This window comes from Erinaceus europaeus, chromosome 3, assembly GCF_950295315.1.
Source record: "Erinaceus europaeus chromosome 3, mEriEur2.1, whole genome shotgun sequence".
Taxonomy (NCBI): Eukaryota; Metazoa; Chordata; class Mammalia; order Eulipotyphla; family Erinaceidae; genus Erinaceus; species Erinaceus europaeus.
Window position 1 is genome coordinate 83,353,301 of NC_080164.1, and position 21,317 is coordinate 83,374,617.

General features: G+C 42.4%; 1 protein-coding gene across 4 annotated transcripts in view; it reads left to right on the forward strand.

Moving 5' to 3' along the window:
- The first annotated feature begins 15,036 nt into the window (after nucleotides 1-15,036).
- Nucleotides 15,037-21,317, forward strand: part of UXS1 (UDP-glucuronate decarboxylase 1) — a 66,760-nt gene continuing 60,479 nt past the window's right edge. For 3 of the 4 annotated variants that reach the window (XM_007531934.3, XM_007531935.3, XM_060187606.1), the window contains exon 1: nucleotides 15,037-15,214. In XM_007531934.3, coding sequence (XP_007531996.1) covers nucleotides 15,121-15,214 — 94 coding nt within the window. In that variant the 5' untranslated portion in view covers nucleotides 15,037-15,120. The remainder of the gene's footprint in view (nucleotides 15,215-21,317) is intronic. The other variant, XM_060187605.1, reaches the window with a different exon arrangement.

Sequence of the window (21,317 nt, forward strand, 5' to 3'; positions counted from 1 at the left end):
GGGTTATAGGGTAGGTCCATTTCTAGCCTTCTGAGAGTTCTCCAGACTGTTCTCCACAGAGGTTGGACCAATTGACATTCCCACCAGCAGTGCAGAAGGGTTCCTTTGACCCCACACCCTCTCCAGCATTTGCTGCTGTTACCTTTTCTGATGTATGACATTCTCACAGGAGTGAAGTGATATCTCATTGTTGTCTTGATTTGCATTTCTCTAACAATCAGAGACATGGAGCATTTTTTCATGTGTTTCTCGGCCTTTTGGATCTCTTCTGTGGTGAATATTCTGTCCAAGTCCTCCCCCCATTTTTGGATGGGGTTATTTGTTGTCTTGTTGTTGAGTCTGGCAAGCTCTTTATATATGTTGGTTATTAAACTCTTATCTGATGTATGGCATGTAAAGATCTTCTCCCATTCTGTGAGGGGTCTCTTGGTTTGGGTAGTGGTTTCTTTTGCTGTGAAGAAGCTTTTTAATTTGATGTAGTCCCATAGGTTTATACTTGCCTTAGTCTTCCTTGTAATTGGATTCGTTTCATTGAAAATGTCTTTAAAATTTATGCGGAAAAAAGTTCTTCCAATATTTTCCTCTAAGTATCTGATAGTTTCTGGTCTAACATCCAAGTCCTTGATCCACTTGGAATTTACTTTTGTATTTGGTGAAATACAGTGATTCAGTTTCATTCTTCTGCATGTTTCAACCCATTGTTTCCAACACCATTTGTTGAAGAGACTCTGCTTTCCCCATGTAATAGTCGGGGCCCCTTTCTCAAAGATTAGATGTCCATACGTGTGGGGCCTCATTTCTGGGCTCTCAATTCTATTCCACTGGTCATTGTGTCTGTTCATGTTCCAGTACCAAGCAGTTTTAATGACAATGGCCCTATAATACAGTTTGAGATCTGGGAGTGTGATGCCTCCGGTTCTGTTCTTTTTTCCCAAGATTGTTTTGGCAATTCTAGGTCTTTTCTGGTTCCAGATAAACATTTGTAGCATTTTTTCTATTCTCCTAAAAAATGTGCTTGGGATCTTGATGGGGATAGCATTAAATTTGTAGATGGCTCTGGGTAATATATTCATTTTGATGATGTTAATTCTTCCAACCCATGAACATGGAATATCTTTCCACTTCTTTGTGTCTTTTTCAATTTCTTTGAGTAATGACTCATAATTTTCAGTATACAAGTCTTTCACTTCTTTGGTTAGGTTTACTCCTAGATATTTTATTGTTTTTGTTGCTATAGAAAAAGGAACTGATTTCTGGATTTCAATTTCTTCTAACTTAGTGTTTGCATAGAGGAATGCCACTGACTTTTAAATGTTAATTTTATAGCCTGACACATTACTGTATTGCCTGATGATTTCCAAAAGCTTCTTGCTGGATTCCTTAGGTTTTTCCATGTATACTATCATGTCATCTGCAAATAAGGAGAGTTTGACTTCTTCTCTTCCAATCTGTATCCCTTTAATTCCTTGCTCCTGCCTGATTGCTATGGCAAGAACTTCCAACACTATGTTGAATAGTAATGGTGATAGTGGGCATCCCTGTCTAATACCTGATCTGAGTGGAAATGCTTCCAGTTTTTCACCATTGAGTATGATGTTGGCTGTAGGTTTGCTATATATAGACTCCACTATCTTCAGGAATTTTCCATCTATTCCCATTTTTTGTATTGTTTTGATCATAAAGGGATGTTGTATTTTGTCAAAGGCTTTCTCTACATCTATTGATATGACCATGTGGTTTTTTTTTCTTGCTTGCTTTTGTTGATGTGGTGGATCACATTGATTGATTTACATATATTAAACCAACCTTGCATGCCTGGGATAAACCCCACTTGGTCATGATGAACAATCTTTTTGATATACTACTGTATCCGGTTGGCTAGAATTTTGTTCACTATTTTAGCATCTATGTTCATCAGAGATATTGGTCTGTAGTTTTCTTTTTTGGTTGTGTCCCTGTCTGCTTTTGGTGTCAAAGTGATGTTGGCTTCATAGAAGCTGGCAGGGAGTATTCCATTGTCTTCAATCTTCTGGAAGACTTTCAAAAGTAGAGGTATTAGTTCTTCTTTGAAAGTTTTGTAGAATTCATTTGTAAAACCATCTGGTCCAGGACTTTTATTTTTGGGAAGATTTTTGATAACTGTTTCAATTTCATTAGCTGTGATGGGCCTGTTCATGTTATCCACTTCCTCTTTACTTAGTTTTGGAAGTTGGTAGGTGTCTAGGAAATCATCCATTTCTTCCAGGTTCTCTAGCTTGGTGGCATATAGTTGTTCATAGAAGCCTCGCATGATATGTTGAATTTCTGCAGTGTCTGTTGTGATATCTCCTCTTTCATTTACTATCCAATTTATTTGGGTCTTCTCCCTTTTTTGTTTTGTGAGTCTGGCTAAAGGTTTGTCGATTTTGTTCACTCTTTCGAAGAACCAAGATTTACTTTCATTGATCTTTTGTATGGTTTTCCTATTCTAAATGTTATTTATTTCTGCCCTAACTTTAGTGATTTCTGTCCTTCTGGTTGCTTTAGGGTTCCTTTGTTGTTCTTCTTCTAGGTCTTAAAGATGCGCAATCAGGCTGTTTTTTTGTGCCTTTTCTTGTTTCCTAATGTGTGCTTGTATAGCTATGAACTTCCCTCTTAGGACTGCTTTAGCTGTGTCCCAAATATTTTGATAGCTTGTGTCTTCATTTTCATTGAAGTCTCGAAACATTTTGATTTCTTCCTTGATTTCCTCTTTGACCCAGAAGTTGTTAAGAAGTGTACTGTTGAGCTTCCACATTCTGGGACTTCTACTAATCTTTTGTTGATTGTTAAGTGTTATTTTAATTCCACTGTGGTCTGAGAATATGCTTGGGATGATTTCAGTGCTTTTGAATTGGCTGATGCTGTCTTTGTGGCCTAACATATGGTCTATCCTTGAGAATGATCCATGTGGATTTGAATAAAATGTGTATTCCAGTTTCTTGGGATGAATGACTCTGAAAATATCCAATAGTTCTAGTTTATCTATCTCTTCATTTAGCTCCCTTATGTCTTTACTGATTTTCTTCCTGGATGATCTGTCAAGTTGAGATAGTGGGGTGTTGAAGTCCCCTACTATGATTGTGTTACTGTTAATATATTGCTGTAGCTGTTTCAGTAGAAGTTTATTGTATTTAGATGGCTTCTCATTGGGTGCATAGATGTTAATAATTGTTAAGTCCTCTTGATTGACTGATCCTCTGAGCATTAAGTAGTGTCCATTCCTATCTTTTTAAATCTTATCTATTTTAAAGTCTATCATGTCAGATATGAGAATAGCTGTTCCTGCCCTTTTTTGTGGGCCACTGGCTTGTATGATAGTTTTCCATCCTTTCACTTTAAGTCTGTGTTTGTCTTGTTGAGTTAGGTGAGTTTCCTGTAGACAACATATTGTGGGTTGTGTTTTCTGATCCATCTTCCTACTCTGTGTCTTTTAATAGGTGAATTCAGGCCATTGACATTTATTGATATCAAAGATTGAAGATATTTAAATGCCATTCTTGTAGAGTTTTAGAGTGTTTTGATATATGTCCTATTTGTGGTGGTCTGGTTGTTTATAGGAGACCTTTCAGAACTTCTTTCAGGGCAGGCTTGGTGATGGTTGCTTCCTTCAACTGTTGCTTGTCTGAGAAGGTTTTGATGCTTCCATCTAGTCTGAATGACAGTCTAGCAGGATATAGTATTCTTGGCTGAAAGCCTTTCTCATTGAGCACTCGATAGATATCTTGCCATTCTCTTCTGGCCTGTAGTGTTTGTATGGAGAAGTCTGCTGCTAATCTTATGGGTTTTCCTTTGTAGGTGACTCTTTGTTTTTCTCTTGCAGCCTTCAGGATCCTTTCTTTATCCTTATTCCTTTCCATTCTAAGTATGACATGTCTTGGTGTCTTTAGGTCTGGGTTAATTCTGTTTGGGACCCTCTGGGCTTCTTGAATCTTTATGTCTTTGGTGTTGTCTAGACTAGAGAAATTTTCAGCTATTATGGCCTGGAGAATGCTTTCTTCCTCTCCTTCTCTTTCTTCCTCTGGTAAGCCAATAATGCGTATATTGTTTCTTTTGAAGTCATCCCATAGGACTCTGTTATTGTTTTCAGCATCTCTTAATCTCTTTTTGAGATCTCTTACTTCTTTTTTAGTTGTCTCTAATTCATCCTCAATCTTGCTAATTCTGTCTTCAGCCTCATAGATTCTATTCTCTCTGCTCTCTACTGTTTTCTGGAGTTCATCTATTTTGTTGTCCTGCTCTGATACTGTTTTAGCTTGTTCAGCTAGTTGCCTTCTTAGCTCAGCGATTTCAGCTTTCAGCTCTCTAATAACCATGAGATAATTAGAATTTTTTCCATATTCTCATTTGTTGTTCCTGCATTTCTGATTACAATTTTTTCAAATTCTTTACTCACTCCTGTTATTATTTCCTTAGCTAATGTTTGGATGTTGAACTCGTTGTTTTGTGCTTCACCCTCTGGAGGACTTTTAGCTGGACTCTTGTCCTGGTTCGAGTCTCCAATATTTTTTCTTGTTGTTTTAACCATTTTATATATTATGTTATGAGTTCCCTTCATCAGTACCTTTCAAATTATTGATTCCTATTGCCTGGATTGACTTGTGTCTAAGTAATTTAATTAAAGGGTTTACCGTGGTGGAAGTTAACAGTTTTTTCAATCCGTGAGTTGGAGCTCAGTGGTGTAAAAGCCTCTTTTTTTTTCTTCCCTGTAGGCTATGGGAGCCTGAGGGGTTTTAAACTATCAATAGGCTTCTTAGCTTAATCACTGACTCCTGACCAAGAGATAAAGCAGGGTGTGGCAGAGATAATCCAGTGGTTATGCAAAGAGACTTTCACAGCCCCTCAGCTATGCCACTGAGGTATAGGTCTTCTCCTGAGTTTCCCGGTTAGATCTCTGTCCCCTGGTGTCCCTCCCTGTTGCTGCTCCAGATTCTGAGGTTAGTAGCAATGGAGACTCAGAGTTTCACTTGGTGAGTCTCTGGGGAGTCCTTTCCTCCCTTCAGCTGTCCCCTTGTCGTAGAGCAGACTGGAGGTGGTGTCTCCACTGATAAACTGTTGAACTGTTAGCAGTCACTTAATCTCTCCTTAGGCCCCTCTCTCCTCTCTGTCACCAGCCACGCGTGTTTGTATTCACGGGTGATTTACTGGGTTCCTGTGGTCATTCTAGTCCTGTCTTGTTTCGGTCCAGGTGGTCTCCTTTGGTATTCCTAGTTGATCCGGGAGAGGAGAGGAGAGGAGAGGAGAGGAGAGGAGAGGAGAGGAGAGGAGAGGAGAGGAGAGGAGAGGAGAGGAAAGTGATCTGCTGCTAGTAGCTCCGCCTCCGGAAGTCGAATCTCAATGAATTTCTTTTCTTTCTTTCATTCATTCTTTCTTTTTCTTCCTTCCTTCCTTCCTTCCTTCCTTCCTTTTTTTTTTTTTTTTTGTCTCCAGGGTTATCACTGGTGCTTTGTGCCAGCACTATAAATCCACTGCTCCTGGAGACCATTTGTCTTTTTTTTTTTTTTAACTGGATATGATAGAGAGAAACTGACAAAAGAAGACTAGATAGAGAGGGAGAGAGAGAGGGAGACATCTGCAGATCTGCTTCACTGCTTGTGAAGTGACCACCCTGAAGGTGGGAAGCCAAGCAGGGGCTTCAGCTGGGATTCTTGGTGCGGATCCTTGCCTCTCATACTATGTGCGCTTAGCCCGGTGCACCACCACCCAGCCCCCAGGTTTCAATTATTTGTTTCTACAGCCTATGTTGGGATATGTGCAAGAATATTTGTTATCATCACCTTAGAGCTTCACCAGTGTGGCCCTCACACCAATAGCAAGACACGACTACATTGTCTGTGCTCTTGGGGCAAGCGCTCCTGAGCACAGAGCGCCGAGACAACTGTAACGTGGCTTGTGGCAATAAACACATATGTCTGTTGAGACTAAACAAGAAGCTAGTGAAGCTGAGATAGACATTAATATTCTGTTTGGACATAATTGGATTGTATCTGGTGCAGGAAGCAGGCTCAAAGGTGGAGGAAATGGAAAGCTTTAGACACTTGGTTCTGGTTCATTGTCAAAACAAAGCCAAGTCACTAATGGAAGTGCTGTACCTTAGAAACTTGGCGGGCTATATCTAGAGTAGGTACAGATATGACTTAGTATGAAAGAGAAGGTAGGAGCATAGAAAAAGGAGGATATATAGAGATGTAAAGATATATAGAGAGATAGTTGTAGAAATAATAGTCAGCCTATATCTACAACCTTGGTAGAACTACTGTAGCTTCCAATGGAGGGAATAGGGACACAGAACTCTGGTGGTGGGAACAGTGCACCAGAACTATACCCTGTTATCTTATAATTTTGTAAATCAATATTAAATCAATAATAAAAAATTATTAGTCCCATTATTTTGTTTTGTTTGTTTGTTTGCTTGCTTGAGTTCAGTGCCTATATGGCTCCACCACTGCTTCTTGGTGGCCATTTTGTTGTTGTTGTTGTTATCACTGTTTTTGGTGGTAGAGAGTGCAAGGCAGACAAAGATATTAAGGGAGAGAGACAGAGAAAAGGAGAGACACCTACAACACTTTCCACTGCTCATAAAGCTTCTCCACTGCAGGTGGGGACCAGGGACTTAAGTCTTTATCCTTGTGATCTGATTTTAAACGTGACCTTAACTTGATGCCAGTGAAGTCCTCCATTGTGATGTTTCAGGATTGTCAGGAATAAGTTAGGGGAATACTGACTGGAAATGCTGTGGTGAGACTAAAGAGCCCATCAGACCTCAAAGGCCTGACTCTCATCATTCCCTCACCATACCCACTCTTTCCCATGACCCCACCTGCCCATAAAACAGACTTCATACTCAACAGAGAACAAAGCATGTCAGACTTTTTTTTTTTTTGCCTCCAGGGTTATTGCTGGGGCTCAGTGCCTGCACTATGAATCCAATGCTCCTGGAGGCCATTTTTTCCGTTTTGTTACCCTGGTTGTTTTACTATTGTTGTGGTTATTATTATCATTGTTACTGATGTTGTTGTTGTTGGATAAGACAGAGAGAAACGGAGAGAGGAGGGGAAGACAGAGAGAATGTGAGAAAGACACCTGCAGACCTGCTTCACCGCCTGTGAAGTGACTCCCCTGGAGGTGGGGAGCCCGGGCCTTGAACCAGGTTCCTTAAGCCGGTCCTTGTGCTTTGAGCCACGTGCACTTAACTCGCTACGCTACCGCCTGACCCCCCCACGTCAGACTTCTTTTCTACACCCCATAACACACCCACAGAGCAGGCCCTCTCTGGCAGGCCCTGGCTTTATCATGGCTTCCCGTTATCCCTTGCAATTGTGGCCGTATTCCGGTTCCTTGTCTGCCTACAAATATCTCAGTTTGTGGCACTCAGCCCTACTCAGTCACCAAGCTACTGGGTGGCTCCGTTGTCTTGAGTAAAGTGGGCTGCCTCACTGTCAACACTACCTCCGTAGAAGTTCTGTCACAGGCTGGGAGTATGAAATCGACCTGTCAATGCCAATGTTCAACGGAGAAGCAATTACAGAAGCCAGACCTTCCATCTTCTGCACCCCATAAAGGTCATTGGTTCTTGCTCCCAGAGGGATAAAGAGTAGGAAAGCTATCAGGGAGGGGAGGGATACGGAGTTCTGGTGGTGGGAATTGTGTGGAGTTATACCCCTCTTATCCTGTGTTTTTTGTCAGTGTTTCCTTTTTATAAATAAAAATTAAAAAAAAAAAAAAAGAAGAAGACCTGTCACAGCCTCCTTCATACTTCAATAATGGACTTATGGATGCTTGGGTAGGTATGTGATCGGCAGCAAAGCTCCACCACTCATGAAGCTTCCCCTCTGCAGGTGGGGTTGAGGGGCTTGAGCCTGGGTCCTTCTGCATGGTGACACGTGTACTCTCCTGGGAGAGCCATGGCTTGGCCCCTCCAAGGGAATATTTTTATGACATTCCTTCTTTCTCCCCTTCCTTCCTTCCTTGCTTTTTCCTTTCTTCCTTCCACCCTTTTCTCCTCCTCTTTTGCATTCTCCTATTTCTCCTCCTTATTCTCCTTCTCCTTCTTCTTTGCCCCTGTAGTAGCTTCTAGAGTCTATTCTTTGGAATTGGACTTGATCTTTTATGTTTCACTTGTATATTGGAACTCATTATTATTATTATTATTTTCATTCTGCTTGCTCCCCCCCCCCCCGCAGTGAATCACCAGCTTCTGAGAAGTACAGGTTTTGAACCTGAAAACTCTGTCTGCCTCCGAATCCACAGGCAGAGCCACTACTCCAGCCAGTCCTTGTGCTATTATTTTCATTCTGAAAATTCATAAGAGGCAACTTCTTCAAGCACCACTCCTACCCGTTTCTCTCAATTCTCTCTGTCTGGGATCCTTTCAGTCATATGCTGTTATCTTCTCTTTCTCCATTCCACGTATTTAATCTCCTAGTTCATATTGTCTATATCTCCATGTCACATTTTTTCATATCCCAACTATAGTTAGTGTTCATCAGTTAAGAAGTCAATGAAATTTTTACAGACTACATCTAGAAAATTTTCTGAAGTTCCCACATTAAGAAGAAGAACAGAAATGGAAACACAAAGCAGAATTTGACTGAGTTTGGAGTATTGCACCAAAGTAAAAAAAAAAAAAAAAAAAAAACTTTAGGTGAAGGGTAAGAGTAGACTTTCAGCTTCACTACGGGGAGGTGGGGTAGGGACACAGACCTTTGATGGTGGGAATAATGGTAATATACACTCCTATTAACTTATAGTCTTACAAATCACTATTTAATCTATAGGAGAGTAGAAATAAAAAATGGGAGTTGTCATGACACTGATGGCATTCATAATTTAATCCTAGTCTATATCCTCAGGTCTCTTAAACTCATCTACTACTGTTCAAACTGTCCAGGGACAATTTTTTCTAATTTTTTTTTTTTTTTTTTTTTTTTAGAAAATTTCTCTTTTCTCATCCCATTCATGTATTGTTGTGGGGAATACTCAATACCACTTCCTGTTCTCCTGGCTGCAAAGCTTGGCATGTGGTCCAGGTCAAATCATAGATTGTAATCCTGTTGACCACAGTAATTTACTTAAGGATAGGTTCATGGCAAAAGTTTGGTCAATTCTACACTTTTCTAAATGGAATGAGTAGAAGCATACTTTCTTCCTTAACAGAAGCTAGTAAGCTTTTTCATCAAAACTCAGATGGCAAACATGGGAGTTTTTTTTTTTCAACACATTGATAATTGTGTAACAAGTGACAAAAGACATTTCTGCATTTATTAACAAGATCTAGACAGTAGTAAATCAAGCATACCTTTTCCCTAACAAGACTATATTATTGAGACTGGTAGAATTCATTTTTTAGCACAGGATAGTATTATTCAAAGTTAATGTTCTTAGGGCTGGCAAGAAAGCTCCCTTGGATAGTGGGCTGTTTTGTCACACTTACCACCCAGAGTTTAGAGCAGTTCCCACTCCATGGGAGGAAACTTCCTGCTATGGTACCTTTCTCCCTCTCTGTGTCTGTCTGTCTCTGCCTCTCTCTATTAAAAAGCTCTATGCTAGAGCAGTGAAGTCCTGTTGAAGCAAAACAGACAGATAAAAAAAGTTAGTGTTCTTACCAAGAGAATTTGCCTCCTAATACTAGTGTGTAATAAGATGCTATGAGTTTCTTCACTGAGAATGTCCTTTTACATAGGAAACTCCAGTCAAATTATGATATAAATTCACGAGTCTATAGTTTTACTGAGACTATTCATGGCTTGCCAAGCATTTATAGAATCCCATGATTATTTTATTAATATGTATGCCATCTAGCAGGCCCTTACATTTCTGATACAGCCCCTCCAAATGAAGTTTATGTGGAGAGTTCATCAATCATGCATTTAAATGGATTTTGAAATATAAAAAGAGCTAGGAAGAGAGCATAGTTATTATTCAAAAAGAGTTTCATGCTTGAGGCTCTGAGATTGCAGGTCCAACTCCTGGCACCACCATTAGCTAGAGCTGAGCAGAGCTCTGGTTAAATTAAAAAAAAAAATACTTGAAATACTAAAATGCACTTTTTGCTTGCCTGGAGTTTTGATAAGTACTGTTAGAACTGAAGTTTGAAGCTTGTAAGTCTATGTGCTGTAAATTTCGGAGGCACTGGAGATGTAACTTCACATATTCACTTTTTTTTTTTCTTTTCCTCCTCCAGGGTTATTGCTGGGCTCGGTGCCTGCACCATGAATCCACCGCTCCTGGAGGCCATTCCGCCCCCCCTTTTGTTGCCCTTGTTGTAGCTTCGTTGTGGTTATTATTATTGCCCTTGTTGACACAATTCGTTGTTGGATAGGACAGAGAGAAATGGAGACCATGTGACAAGCCAATAGTGAAGCCATTCACAATGACTCAGCCAAGAGACAACATGGTAGACACATCTGCTTGATTCAGCACTACTATAACACCATGACCTGTGACTCCACATGGTGACCTGAGCAAATCACAGAGATTGAATCAGTACTTGAAAATTTGAGTTATATAATCATGTACAATGGGGGTGGGACTAGACATATATATAAACACCCAGTAGATCCAGCAACGCCTACTAGGAGTGTCCTTCTCCTTGGTGGTTGTATTGCCTATTACTTATGCTTTTTGTTCTTTCTCTTTTACTTACTTAAAGAGCTTGTGTTTGAGGGAACAGGTAATGGGGACAGGAAAAAGAAGCATGAATGTTCGCCCTGGCTAGTTTAATGGTGTTGGAGGTATTACACATGATACATTTAGCATTTCTTTCTTAGAGGCCATGCACCTGCATACTGTCTCTTTCTCACTGAGTGTACTTTCATTTTAATAGGTGTTTCCTGTTCCACTCATCACTCTGCCTGTCCCATATTGTGAGATCTTTGCCAACAGGAGGGCAAGAGCCAAAAGGAACCAGGGTTCCCAGAGTCTTTCAATTATGAAAGTTGATTCTAGGATGCTGCTAAGATCTTGAACTCCAGTGTGGTCCAGGATTGAAAAATTACTCAATCACTTATCACCAAGTGAGAGAGAGACAGGGGGGCTGACATCAGTTACCTGTCTTGGTGAGACTAAACTGAATGCTGATGACCGCCAGAACTCCAGTATGGTTTTTATTGTCAGAGTATGTGTCACATCAAAGAGGAATGAGGGACATGAAAGGTGGTTTTAAGTATAAATAAATCAGGAAGTGGAAAGTTAAGATACACACATACGGGCAGTTTTACATCAGGTAGATAAAGGAGAAGATTCTTTCATTAGAGTAGAATGACAGAGTATAAATATAAGTGTGATTATAATCTAACGGTGCTTGCTGTTATTTGAATGTCATTATGTCAAGCACACTCTTTTGATGCTGTAAGAAAAATTGAGTTTAATCTCATGCCACCCTCATGCAAATTTAGACTCTGGGAAAGGTGCTAGTTATCAGAATTCAAGGCTAAGGCTTGTGGCCTTTGTTGGTCAGATACCTATTAACTCATGACCTTTTCCAGACCTTGGCCTCAGAGCTTGGGAATTTGTAACAAAGAACAGCTTGGTGTCCTGCAGTAAGCAGGTCTCTTGGTTTTAAGCAAAGAAACCTAGTGCCAAAACAACAGGCAGACAAGTTCTAACAAGTTCTAAATGGGCCAAGGTTTGGGGTAGTCAAAGAATTAGTCACATATTATGTAGCAACCTAGTTGGTGTAGACCATGTGACAAGCCAGACAAAGGTAAAAATCAGTAGGATTTCCAATAACAAACATCAGGCATTCTGGAATCAGGGATTTTTCCACATCCAGTAATAGAAACAGACTCAGAAGAGCTCAGAGTCCTAGGTACATTTCTGCCAAGATCATAGACCTCACCCATACCCAAAGTGTTAATCATGAAGAAGCTAAGATTCACAGAAACAAAGAGATTTGCTTCTGAAGGCCCCACTGCTCTCAGACCCCAGACCTTTGCTTTCCATGGCAGGTAGACATCAGGAAAGCAGGTCATTGCATTCGTAGGCAGTGTCATCATAAGCCACCAGAAAAGCTGAATAGAAAAGAAGGACTTTGTTGGCAAAGCAACTGCTGGGGGCCAGTGCCAGCAGGTAATTAGGGTATCCTGGAGGAGGAGGGGCATCATCGAAGAATGAGGAAGAATGAGAGAGGAGTGAGTTTATGCTGAATCAAGCTCAAGCAGACATCTCTGTCATACTTAAGCAGAACTTTATTTTTATAGTCTCATAAGGCTTAGATAATTAAAACAAAAATCACCAAGGTATAGATTACTGAAACGAAAATCACCAAGGCTTTTGTCACTAATACAAAAATCACCAAGGCTTTGATTATTAATAACAAAAATCACCAAGCAAGAACAGCACAGGTAGGGATCACCTCCTGCTTTGTGGAACATTCACATTCCAGGGGTACTTGTCTCCCTAGAGATCACATCACAGTTACTATGTCATTTGTTATTCCTGTACCTGTGTGCTAGGAAGATGTCCTATTGATTAAGATTAATATTCTACCTGTATGCTATGCCATCTTCTTGCCCCTATGCATCAGAAGCCAATGGTTCATAGAAAGTTCAAGCTTGTTATGTTTCTAGGGGCCTTAAACAAATTGAGCAGCCCATTTTTCATAACATCTGTTCCACTGTTTGATCAAGGAGCTTTGTTTTGTTCCTTACTGAGAAGGCACCAAGGTGGTGCTGACCTGGCCAGCCTCTCCATAAAGTTAAACTCTCTAGCTAGAATCCATCTTCTGTGTATGCTCACTATGTGACCTAGGTTCTTGTGTACTATTCCTGCGTAAGGAAGTGGGAGCATGGTGGTGGGTGGTAGATTAAAAAGCCCATTGTATGTAGGCATATACTATAACTTTCCATTTATTAATTATACTATGTAAGGTGGCCCCTCCACTGTGGGAACCACCAATATTTCTCTATGTGTTAGGGGGGATACTAAAGGAAGTGGTGTAGATGAAGGGGACATTTTTCCTATTGGAGCTTCCTGAAAAATTCTGCATTACTGATATTGCTTGTTCTATTATTATCAATCTACAGAGTGCAATGCAGGTTTTGTCATTACTTTTGTTATTGGTCAGGCTCTGAGCCTGGCCATAGGTAAATATTATTAAGACCACACAGAGCTTAATCCCAAGCCCTATGCATGGCAAAAGGCAAGGTTGTTTCAGTTTGGCCTGGAGAGTCCAGCCATGCTGAACTTCCTGGGAAGCTGGTACCATGTCAAGCAGCTTGTATGGCGGCATCTGTGGCAGGCAACAACTTGGGAAGTAGGTCTAGCCAGCATAGGATGTAGAACAAACTTCAGTAAGAAGATCTGGCTTTGTTTTGAGTAGAGTTAGGGTGATGTAACAGTGTATAAATAATTTTTATTCTTTGTCATACCTCATAGCTTAGCATGGGTCTTCTTGATCTCACAGATTAGTGGAATTTAAGAAGCAAGGACTGTAAGGAAAAGAGACATAAGGTGAAACTTGGACTGGGTATGGTGTATTGCAGCAAAACAACGGACTCTGGGGAAGGAGGGAATGGGATAGATATATAATGGTGGGCAGAGACCTGGGGTGGGGGACAGAGTGTCTTACAGGCACCTATCACAGGGAGAGAGATGAGAGGTCATATGTCAACAAATGTACTGTAAATTATTAATGCCCTAATGATATGGGGAAAATGCTGATGGGAGAAAAATATATGCTTATGAGGATAAACAAATAATGTATACACAGTCAATGCACAGCTGTGTTGAATACATACATTTTTACTTTTTTATTGGGAGGATATTAGTTTACAATACAATTGCTGACTCTTGGTGCAATTTCTCTAATTCATGCATTTCTTTTTTTTTTAATTTTTTTTAATTCATGCATTTCTATAGAATATAACTAATATATATATATATATATATCAGTTGTCCATCCCAACATAATAGATTGGAGTGTGACATTCATGATGATGTGTTCAGTGACTTTTTTGGCAGAAGCAAACCAGGTAGATTTTTTATTTTGTTTTAGTGTTATAATATCAGTATTGCTTTTTCCATTTTTTTATTGGGAGGATTAGTGGTTAGTAAATGCAATTGTTGAGGATTAGTAAGTGGAACTGTTGGTACATGTGTAAAACTTCTCAGTTTTATGTAAAACGCTCCCACTGTCAGTCAAGGTCCTCCTCCACCATCATGCACCAGGACCTGGAAGTTCCCCTCCCCAAGTCTTTTACTTTGGTGCAATACACCAAATCCAGTCCAAGTTCCGCTTTGTGTTTCCCCTTTTGATCTTGTTTTTCAACTGCTGTCCATGAGTGAGATCATCCCATAATCATCCTTCTCTTTCTGGCTTATCTCACTTAACATGATTCCTTCAAGCTCTATCCAAGATGAGGTGAATTCACCATTTTAAATAGGTGAGTAGTATTCCATTGTATATACATAAATCGCAACTTACTCAGCCACTCCTCTGTTGTGTGCTTTGAGGCTTGGTCTATTACAAAATGTGCTGCCATGAAATGTATCTGTAAACACACACCTTCTTGGATAGGTGTGTTTGGCTACTTAAGATATATTCCCAGGAGAGGAACTGCAGGGCCTTAGGGATGGAAGAGGCTAGAAATGGCACTGCTTTTTTCTTTTTTTTAATACTAGAATAACAATATTAAGAGTCATCCCAGTGGATGACAGGAGAGAGATGTGCACCACCGAGGGCTGCTCTGGCAGTGCTCATATGCCTTTCGCAGTCGTGACAACAGCCAGCAAGCTGCCCCAGTGATGCGGACTTTCTGATGGCAAACAGGGAACTTGAAAAACGCGTCCTTTTTCGTGCAAACATTCGCCAGGGGAGCAGGGCCCTTAGCAATCCACTCTCCGCTTCTCCCGCATGCGCATGCGTAGGCCGCCCCGCCCGCTCACATTCTTTGAAAACCTCTGCGCCCGCAGCGGCCATTGCACCTGCGCAGAGAGGCGGTGCGGGTGTGGGGCGGGGCGCAGGGCCGCGCGTGCGCAGCTGCGCGCACGGCAGGAACTGGCGTGCAGGGGGCGGGGCCGGGGGTGGGGCTGCCCGGCTCGGGGACCGCGGCGCATTGTGCAGGGGGCGGCCGCGCAGGCCCTGGACCGCGGGCTCCGGGGATGCTGAGCAAGGCCGCGCTGCGCCTCGTGTCTGCCGTAAGCCCCAGGAGGATGAAGCTGCTGCTGGGCCTCGCGCTTCTCGCCTACGCCGCCTGTGAGTGCGTGCCCATTCATTCCCGCCGGCGGGGCGGGGGGTACGGGGTGGCGCGGGGCGGGCGGGCCCTGCGGGGGACGCGGGGGCAGGGCCGCGCGCGGGGACTGTGCGGTGTGTGTGTTGGGGGGAGGCTGTGCGGGACGGCCCGGCCTCTGCCACTTGCCTTGTTGCTTCCACAGTGCGGGAGACCCGGCCGCAGGGGCCTTGGGTGGGCGTCTATTTGTATTAAAAACAAACAAAAATACTTCCACCGGGACCGGTTTTCATTGCTGCTATTAATACTGTAGCCACGACCAGAACAGCACTAGAAATAGCTCCGTTTAAATCCTAGCCACACACACACACACACACACACACACACACACACGCGCGCGCGCACGACACCACCTGCTCACGGGTCGACTGCTGAGCAGTCTGATTGCGGGGGTGAGGGCGGTTGAGGGGGTCACGACCACCACTCCCCTGCAAAGTCCCAGGTGTGAGCACCCGCAGCCTCCCCTCTAGGACCCGGCAGCCCGGCTGTTGCGGGAGAATTGTTGTGGGAGGCTGCAGAGGAGGCTGCATGCAGGACTTCAGGCTGCCCAGGGTTTCTGTGCTAGATGTGTGGAGTTTGCAAGAGCTGTCAGCAGTCTGTGTGGTCAGTGTTGAGAAAGCAAGCAGAAACTCGAAGGGGAAAAAGCCTACGTAAAGTTGCCTAACTATTCTTAGGACAAGAATAATTGTATTTCAATTTGCTGAGCACCACCGGCAAGGTTGGTCTCATTATTTTATTTGTCTCCCAGATCCCAGGAAAGGGATGCTAAGATCAGTCTTAAGTTTAGAGACTAAACAATAAAGGCTGAAAATAAGCAGGAAATTTTATGGATGGTCACACCCATGCCAAACTTATTTATTTCTTTTTCGATAGAGACACACACAGAGAGAAAGACGGTAGCACTGAAACTTGCTACAATGCAGTAGGAACTGGGCTCACACCAAAGTCAGACACTTGGTAAAGCAGTACATTAGTCAAGTGAGCTGTTTCACCATACTAAGCCCTAGCTAAACTTTAGAGAGCCAAGACCTGAGCTTGGAAAGGGTAGGGAGCTGCAGCCAGAACCCTGGATGTTTACTGAAGGTTCGTGTTGTTCTTAGGATTTTTAAAGTGGAGGATTACAATTAAAATGGTAAGGCATGGAGGGAGACATAGTGTTTCTCACTCTTCATTCTACCAGAAAATCCTACTGAGCCTTTCCTGTTGTCTGTTGCCACATGTGGTGTCAGGGGACACTGCAAAACACCTGGGCGGTGCCAAGAGTGGCATCTAGCCCAGTATGAAGCATGCTTCTCAATGGTGTGTGTGTGTGTGTGTGTGTGTGTGTGTGTGTGTGTGCTGGAGAGTGTGTGTGACACAGATGACAGTCTCTCACCTTGTGTCACTGTTTGTGGATATTTGCATTTCTGACAATATTGCTTGGAATTCTGTTATGGTGGACCATAACAGAATCACTGACCTAGAAGGTGATATCTCTGTAAGTTGACTAACCACCCATCAGAAGATGAAACAAAATACTGGTAAGAAGGACAGGGGTGAGGGAGGGCTTATGGCAGGGACTGCTGCATTAGAACAGTTAAGTCTCAGTTGGTTCCAGGAGGAATGGGAGCTGGAACTGAAAAATCGCAAGAGGTAGCAGTTAGCAGGCAGGCAGGTGTAGGAGAGATGGTGTACAAGAAAGAATAGTGTGTGCAAATGGCCTGTAGCAGAAAAGAGCAGGGAATAGCCTAGCAATGCAAAGAAGAGTGGGGAAAAAAATCTCCAATTTTGAGGACTGTGAGGAAGGGCCTCTGTGTTCCATGGCCTGGCTGTGTGTCTCCCTCTAGTTTCCCTCAAAGCCCCTGTTCCTATGAGTCAAATCTTGCTTTTGCTTGAAAAACCATCCTAATTTCCACATTGCACACACCGTGCATGATTGATAAGCTAGCTTACCTTGCTGGGAAGCTTCCCTTTGTCTCTCAAGTTCTGTCAGTCTTTTCATTCTCTTTCTCTCTCTCTCTCTATATATATATGTATATATATATATGTATATATATATATAATTTTTATTGTCTCTACATCTTTCCCATTTTATTTTATTTTCTCATTTTTTTGCTGCCCCAGTACAACTTTTATTTTCATATAGAAAAAGAGACAAAGGGAGAGAGAAAGACACAGTAGCACCAAAGTTCCTCCTGTGAGTGGGCCACTGAGCTAGAACCCAGACCACACCCATAGCGAAACATGAACAGTTCAGGTGAGCTAGCCACTGTCCCATCTCCCCCCCCCCCCCCAGGGCTCCAAGTCTCATGTTTTCTCTACTACCCTGGGGTTTGAGCATAATATGCCTTGCACTGTACTAGCTTTTCCCTGCATATGTTGTCATCTCTAAACACGTCCCAACCCTTGAGGGCAGGGGTTAGATCTTAAATACACGCTCATTAGTGGTATCAGCTCCTTGGAACAACTTAGAGGTCTGGTCGACCATTATGCCAGACTACTATACAGCTCCCCGGCAGAAACTCCGTTCCAATTACCATTAACACTTCTGAACATGCACACAGTTTATAAAGTCAAGCAGTACTCACTGTCAGAGAGAGTGCTCAGGGATTTGTTAGGCAAAGCTCATCTTTGGCTACTGTCTCCTACTGAGGCAAGCACTTAGCTTCTTCTGCCTGATTATCTGTGCTTGTAGGTATTGTCTGATGACTTCCTTCTTTAGAAGACAGTTGTATATCCTCCCTCCTTCCCCACCTATCTTCCTTCTTTTCTTCCTGTGTTTCTTTCTGTTCATCACAGCTTCACCACTCTGGGATGACTTTTCCAGATAAAGAGTGTGTGTATTGGGGGCGGGAGCACCTAAGTGAAAGGGACCTGCGCACTGAAGCTCTGTTCAGTACAGTGGAGACCATATTTGAACTTGGGTTGAGCTCATGACAAAGCAGCACACTATCCGGTGAGCTATTTTGCTGTCTCTGTTTATTCTCTTTACTTTCCTCCCCACATCTCTATGTAGTATATAGACTTGGTATATTTTTCCCATTTTCATTATTTTTTTAAAAAGAATTTATTTATTTATTCATGAGAAAGATAGGAGGAGAGAAAGAGCCAGGCATCACTATGGTACATGTGCTGCCAGGGATTAAACTTGGGACCTCATGGTTGAGAATCCAGTGCTTTATCCACTGTGCTACCTCCCAGACCACCATTATTTCTTATCTGTAATACAGTTATGCTGATATGAAAGTGTCTAGTCCGGTACTTTTGTTTCCCATTTTCTCCCCTTTTTAGTTTGGCTCCTTTATTTTATTTTAGCTGCCTGCTCTTCCAGTGTGATCTCTCCTATTATTTTTACTAGCTCTTTTTATTTGTAGGAATCATTTTTGTTCCCTGAATTAAAACTAGAAAACGGTGTTCTTCATGCCAGGGTTGTATTCTCTCTCTCTTTCTCATGGGTCTGCTTTTCTATCATGGAAGACGCTCTCCTCCAGGTGACTCTCCCTTTTCTTGCTCAAATTCAGATCTTCCCTGGAGTTGCAGTACTCTTGATGACTGTGCCTCAATACTCACTAGTGGAGCCTGAGTTCAGTGCACAGAGCTGCCCACTGTCTGTCCTAGCTGTCATGACAAGGCTGTGCAGGACCACTGCTGGATGGGGAGATGCAAAGTAGTAGCATACGCAAATCTCATGCCCAAGGGCCTGAGGCGCCAGCCCAGTCCCTGCTGTTAGCCATAGCTGAGCAGTGTTCTGGTTTCTGTCTCTCTAAAACAAAATACACACACCTTAAAAAAAAAAAAAAAAAGATTTGAAAGTAACCTCCTGTCCAAGCTGAATTCCCCCCATTTTCCAGTGTACCAGGCAACCCCATTCTTGACCCCATTCTTTTTTTAAATTAAAATTTAATATTAGGGACCAGGCAGTGTCACATCTGCTTAAGCACACATATTATAGTGCACAAGGACCCAGGTTCAAGCCTCTGGTCCCCACCTGCAAAGGGTAAGCTTCATGAGCAGTGAGGCAGGGATGCAGATGTCTCTCTGTCTCGCTCCTTCTCTATCTTCCCTCCCTTCTCAATTTCTCTTTATCTCTATCCATTAATAAATAAATTTTTTAAAAAGTGAACCTTAAAATTTAATATTGACTTACAAAATTATGAGAAAATAGAGGTATATTTCCACATCACTCCTAACACCAGAGTTCTGCATCCCTAGTCCCTCCATTGAAAACTGCAGTCATTCTCTCAAGGTCAGAGATAGAGCTTGACTATTATTTCTATCATTATATTAATATATATTTGCCTATTTTTTCATACGGTCTGCCTTCTCTTTTTTTAAAATTTTTTATTTATTGGGAGTTGGTCACAGCGGGTTAAGCGCATGTGGCGCAAAGTGCAAGGACTGGCGTGAGGATCCTGGTTCAAGGCTCCGGCTTCCCACCTGCAGGGGAGTCGCTTCACAAACAGTGAAGCAGGTCTGCAGGTGTCTGTCTTCCTTCCCCCTCTCTGTCTTCCCCTCCTGTCTCTATTTCTCTCTGTCCTATCCAACAACGATGACATCAATAACTACAGCAATAAAACAAGGGTAACAAAAAGGAATACATTTAAAAAATATTTATTATTGGATAGAGACAGAGTGATTGAGGTGGGAGATAGAGAAGGAAAGAGACAGAGAGACCTGCAGCCCTGCTTCACCACTCATGAAGCTTTCCCCCATGCAGGTGGGGATCAGAGACTTGAACCTGGTTCTTTGCACACTGTAATGTGTGTGCTTAACCAGGTATGCCCCCTTCTCTTCCTTTTTAATTCATACCTATACCTATTATTACTTCCAAAAATCCTTCTTTTGTCCTCTCCTCTCTCTGGGTCCTCTTGGAATAGAGCTCAGAGCCCTCTGCTTGTATTCTCCTAATATTTCTCCACCCCTGGGGGTATGGACCAGAAAGTTCCTGGGGGTAAAAATTTCTGGCTTCTGTAATTTTTTCTCTGCTGGATATGAGCCTTGGCAGGTGGATCCATACCCCCAGCCTGTTTCTGTCTTTCCCTAGTGGTGTAGTTTCGGGGTATCTCTCTCCCTCTCCGGTGGGGTGGTCTCCAGGGGAAAGGTAACGGGCTGGTTCTTTCTCACTCACGACAAGGGTGACACGAAGTAAAAGACACCAGGGGACTCTTAGTGTGCCTAGAATCTGAGTCCTAGAATCCCAGAATCCTAGAGTCCGTTTATTAGTAAAGTGGACATGAGTTAAATAGAAAAGCAATGAAGTTAATTATTGTTGAAATATGTCAGAAATTACAGGTTTCTTAACGGTCAGCATGCCCCTAAGGTAGGGGGCTGGTATGACAGGAATTGATGAGATACAAGACAGTTATTCTCCATGACACAAGCAACTTAATTATCCAAAGGTATTTGAGAGAAGCATAGGGGTTAAACCCGTAGGGTAAGACAGAAAGAAGATGGATATCAAAAAGCCATATAGTTTGGAATTTCTCTTGTCTGGGGTCTGAGGTGTGTGATGAAGTGTGTGATAAGGTGTGTTCTTCTGTGATCAGAAGGTGACTTTGAATAAGTGAATCTGTGGCCAGGTGGCCTACAGTTAATGGAGAGAAGTACTGGGGTTTCTGTGGGCCTGAGAGTCAAGAAGGAAAGAACCAAGTCTGCATTTCCCCCTTATGCTTACCTTGGTTGAGAGAGACTTACCAAGAGGTTATCTTCTCAGACCTCCATCCAAAGATGGGGGTGGTTCTCCCTAAGCTCTATCAGGCTTACACATGTTCCCAACAATGTAGGGCTCTGGAGAGGTGAGGTTCCAGGACATATTGGTGAGGTCGTCTGCCCAGGGAAGTCAGGATGGAATCCCAGTAGCATCTGCAACTTGGTGACTGAAAGGCAGTAAGATATAAAGCAGGACAAAATGTTTAATAAAAAAGAACCAGAAAGTAGGAATAGAGCAGATGAAAATAGGGTTCTTATGGTGGAGAGAAGCTAGGAAGTCTATTTTAGGTCTGTTCCTAGGGGCCTATGACTTTAGTAATTTTCACTTGAGCTTGATGGTTACCATGCAAGTGGACTAGAAATATTTTGACCCCATTCTTG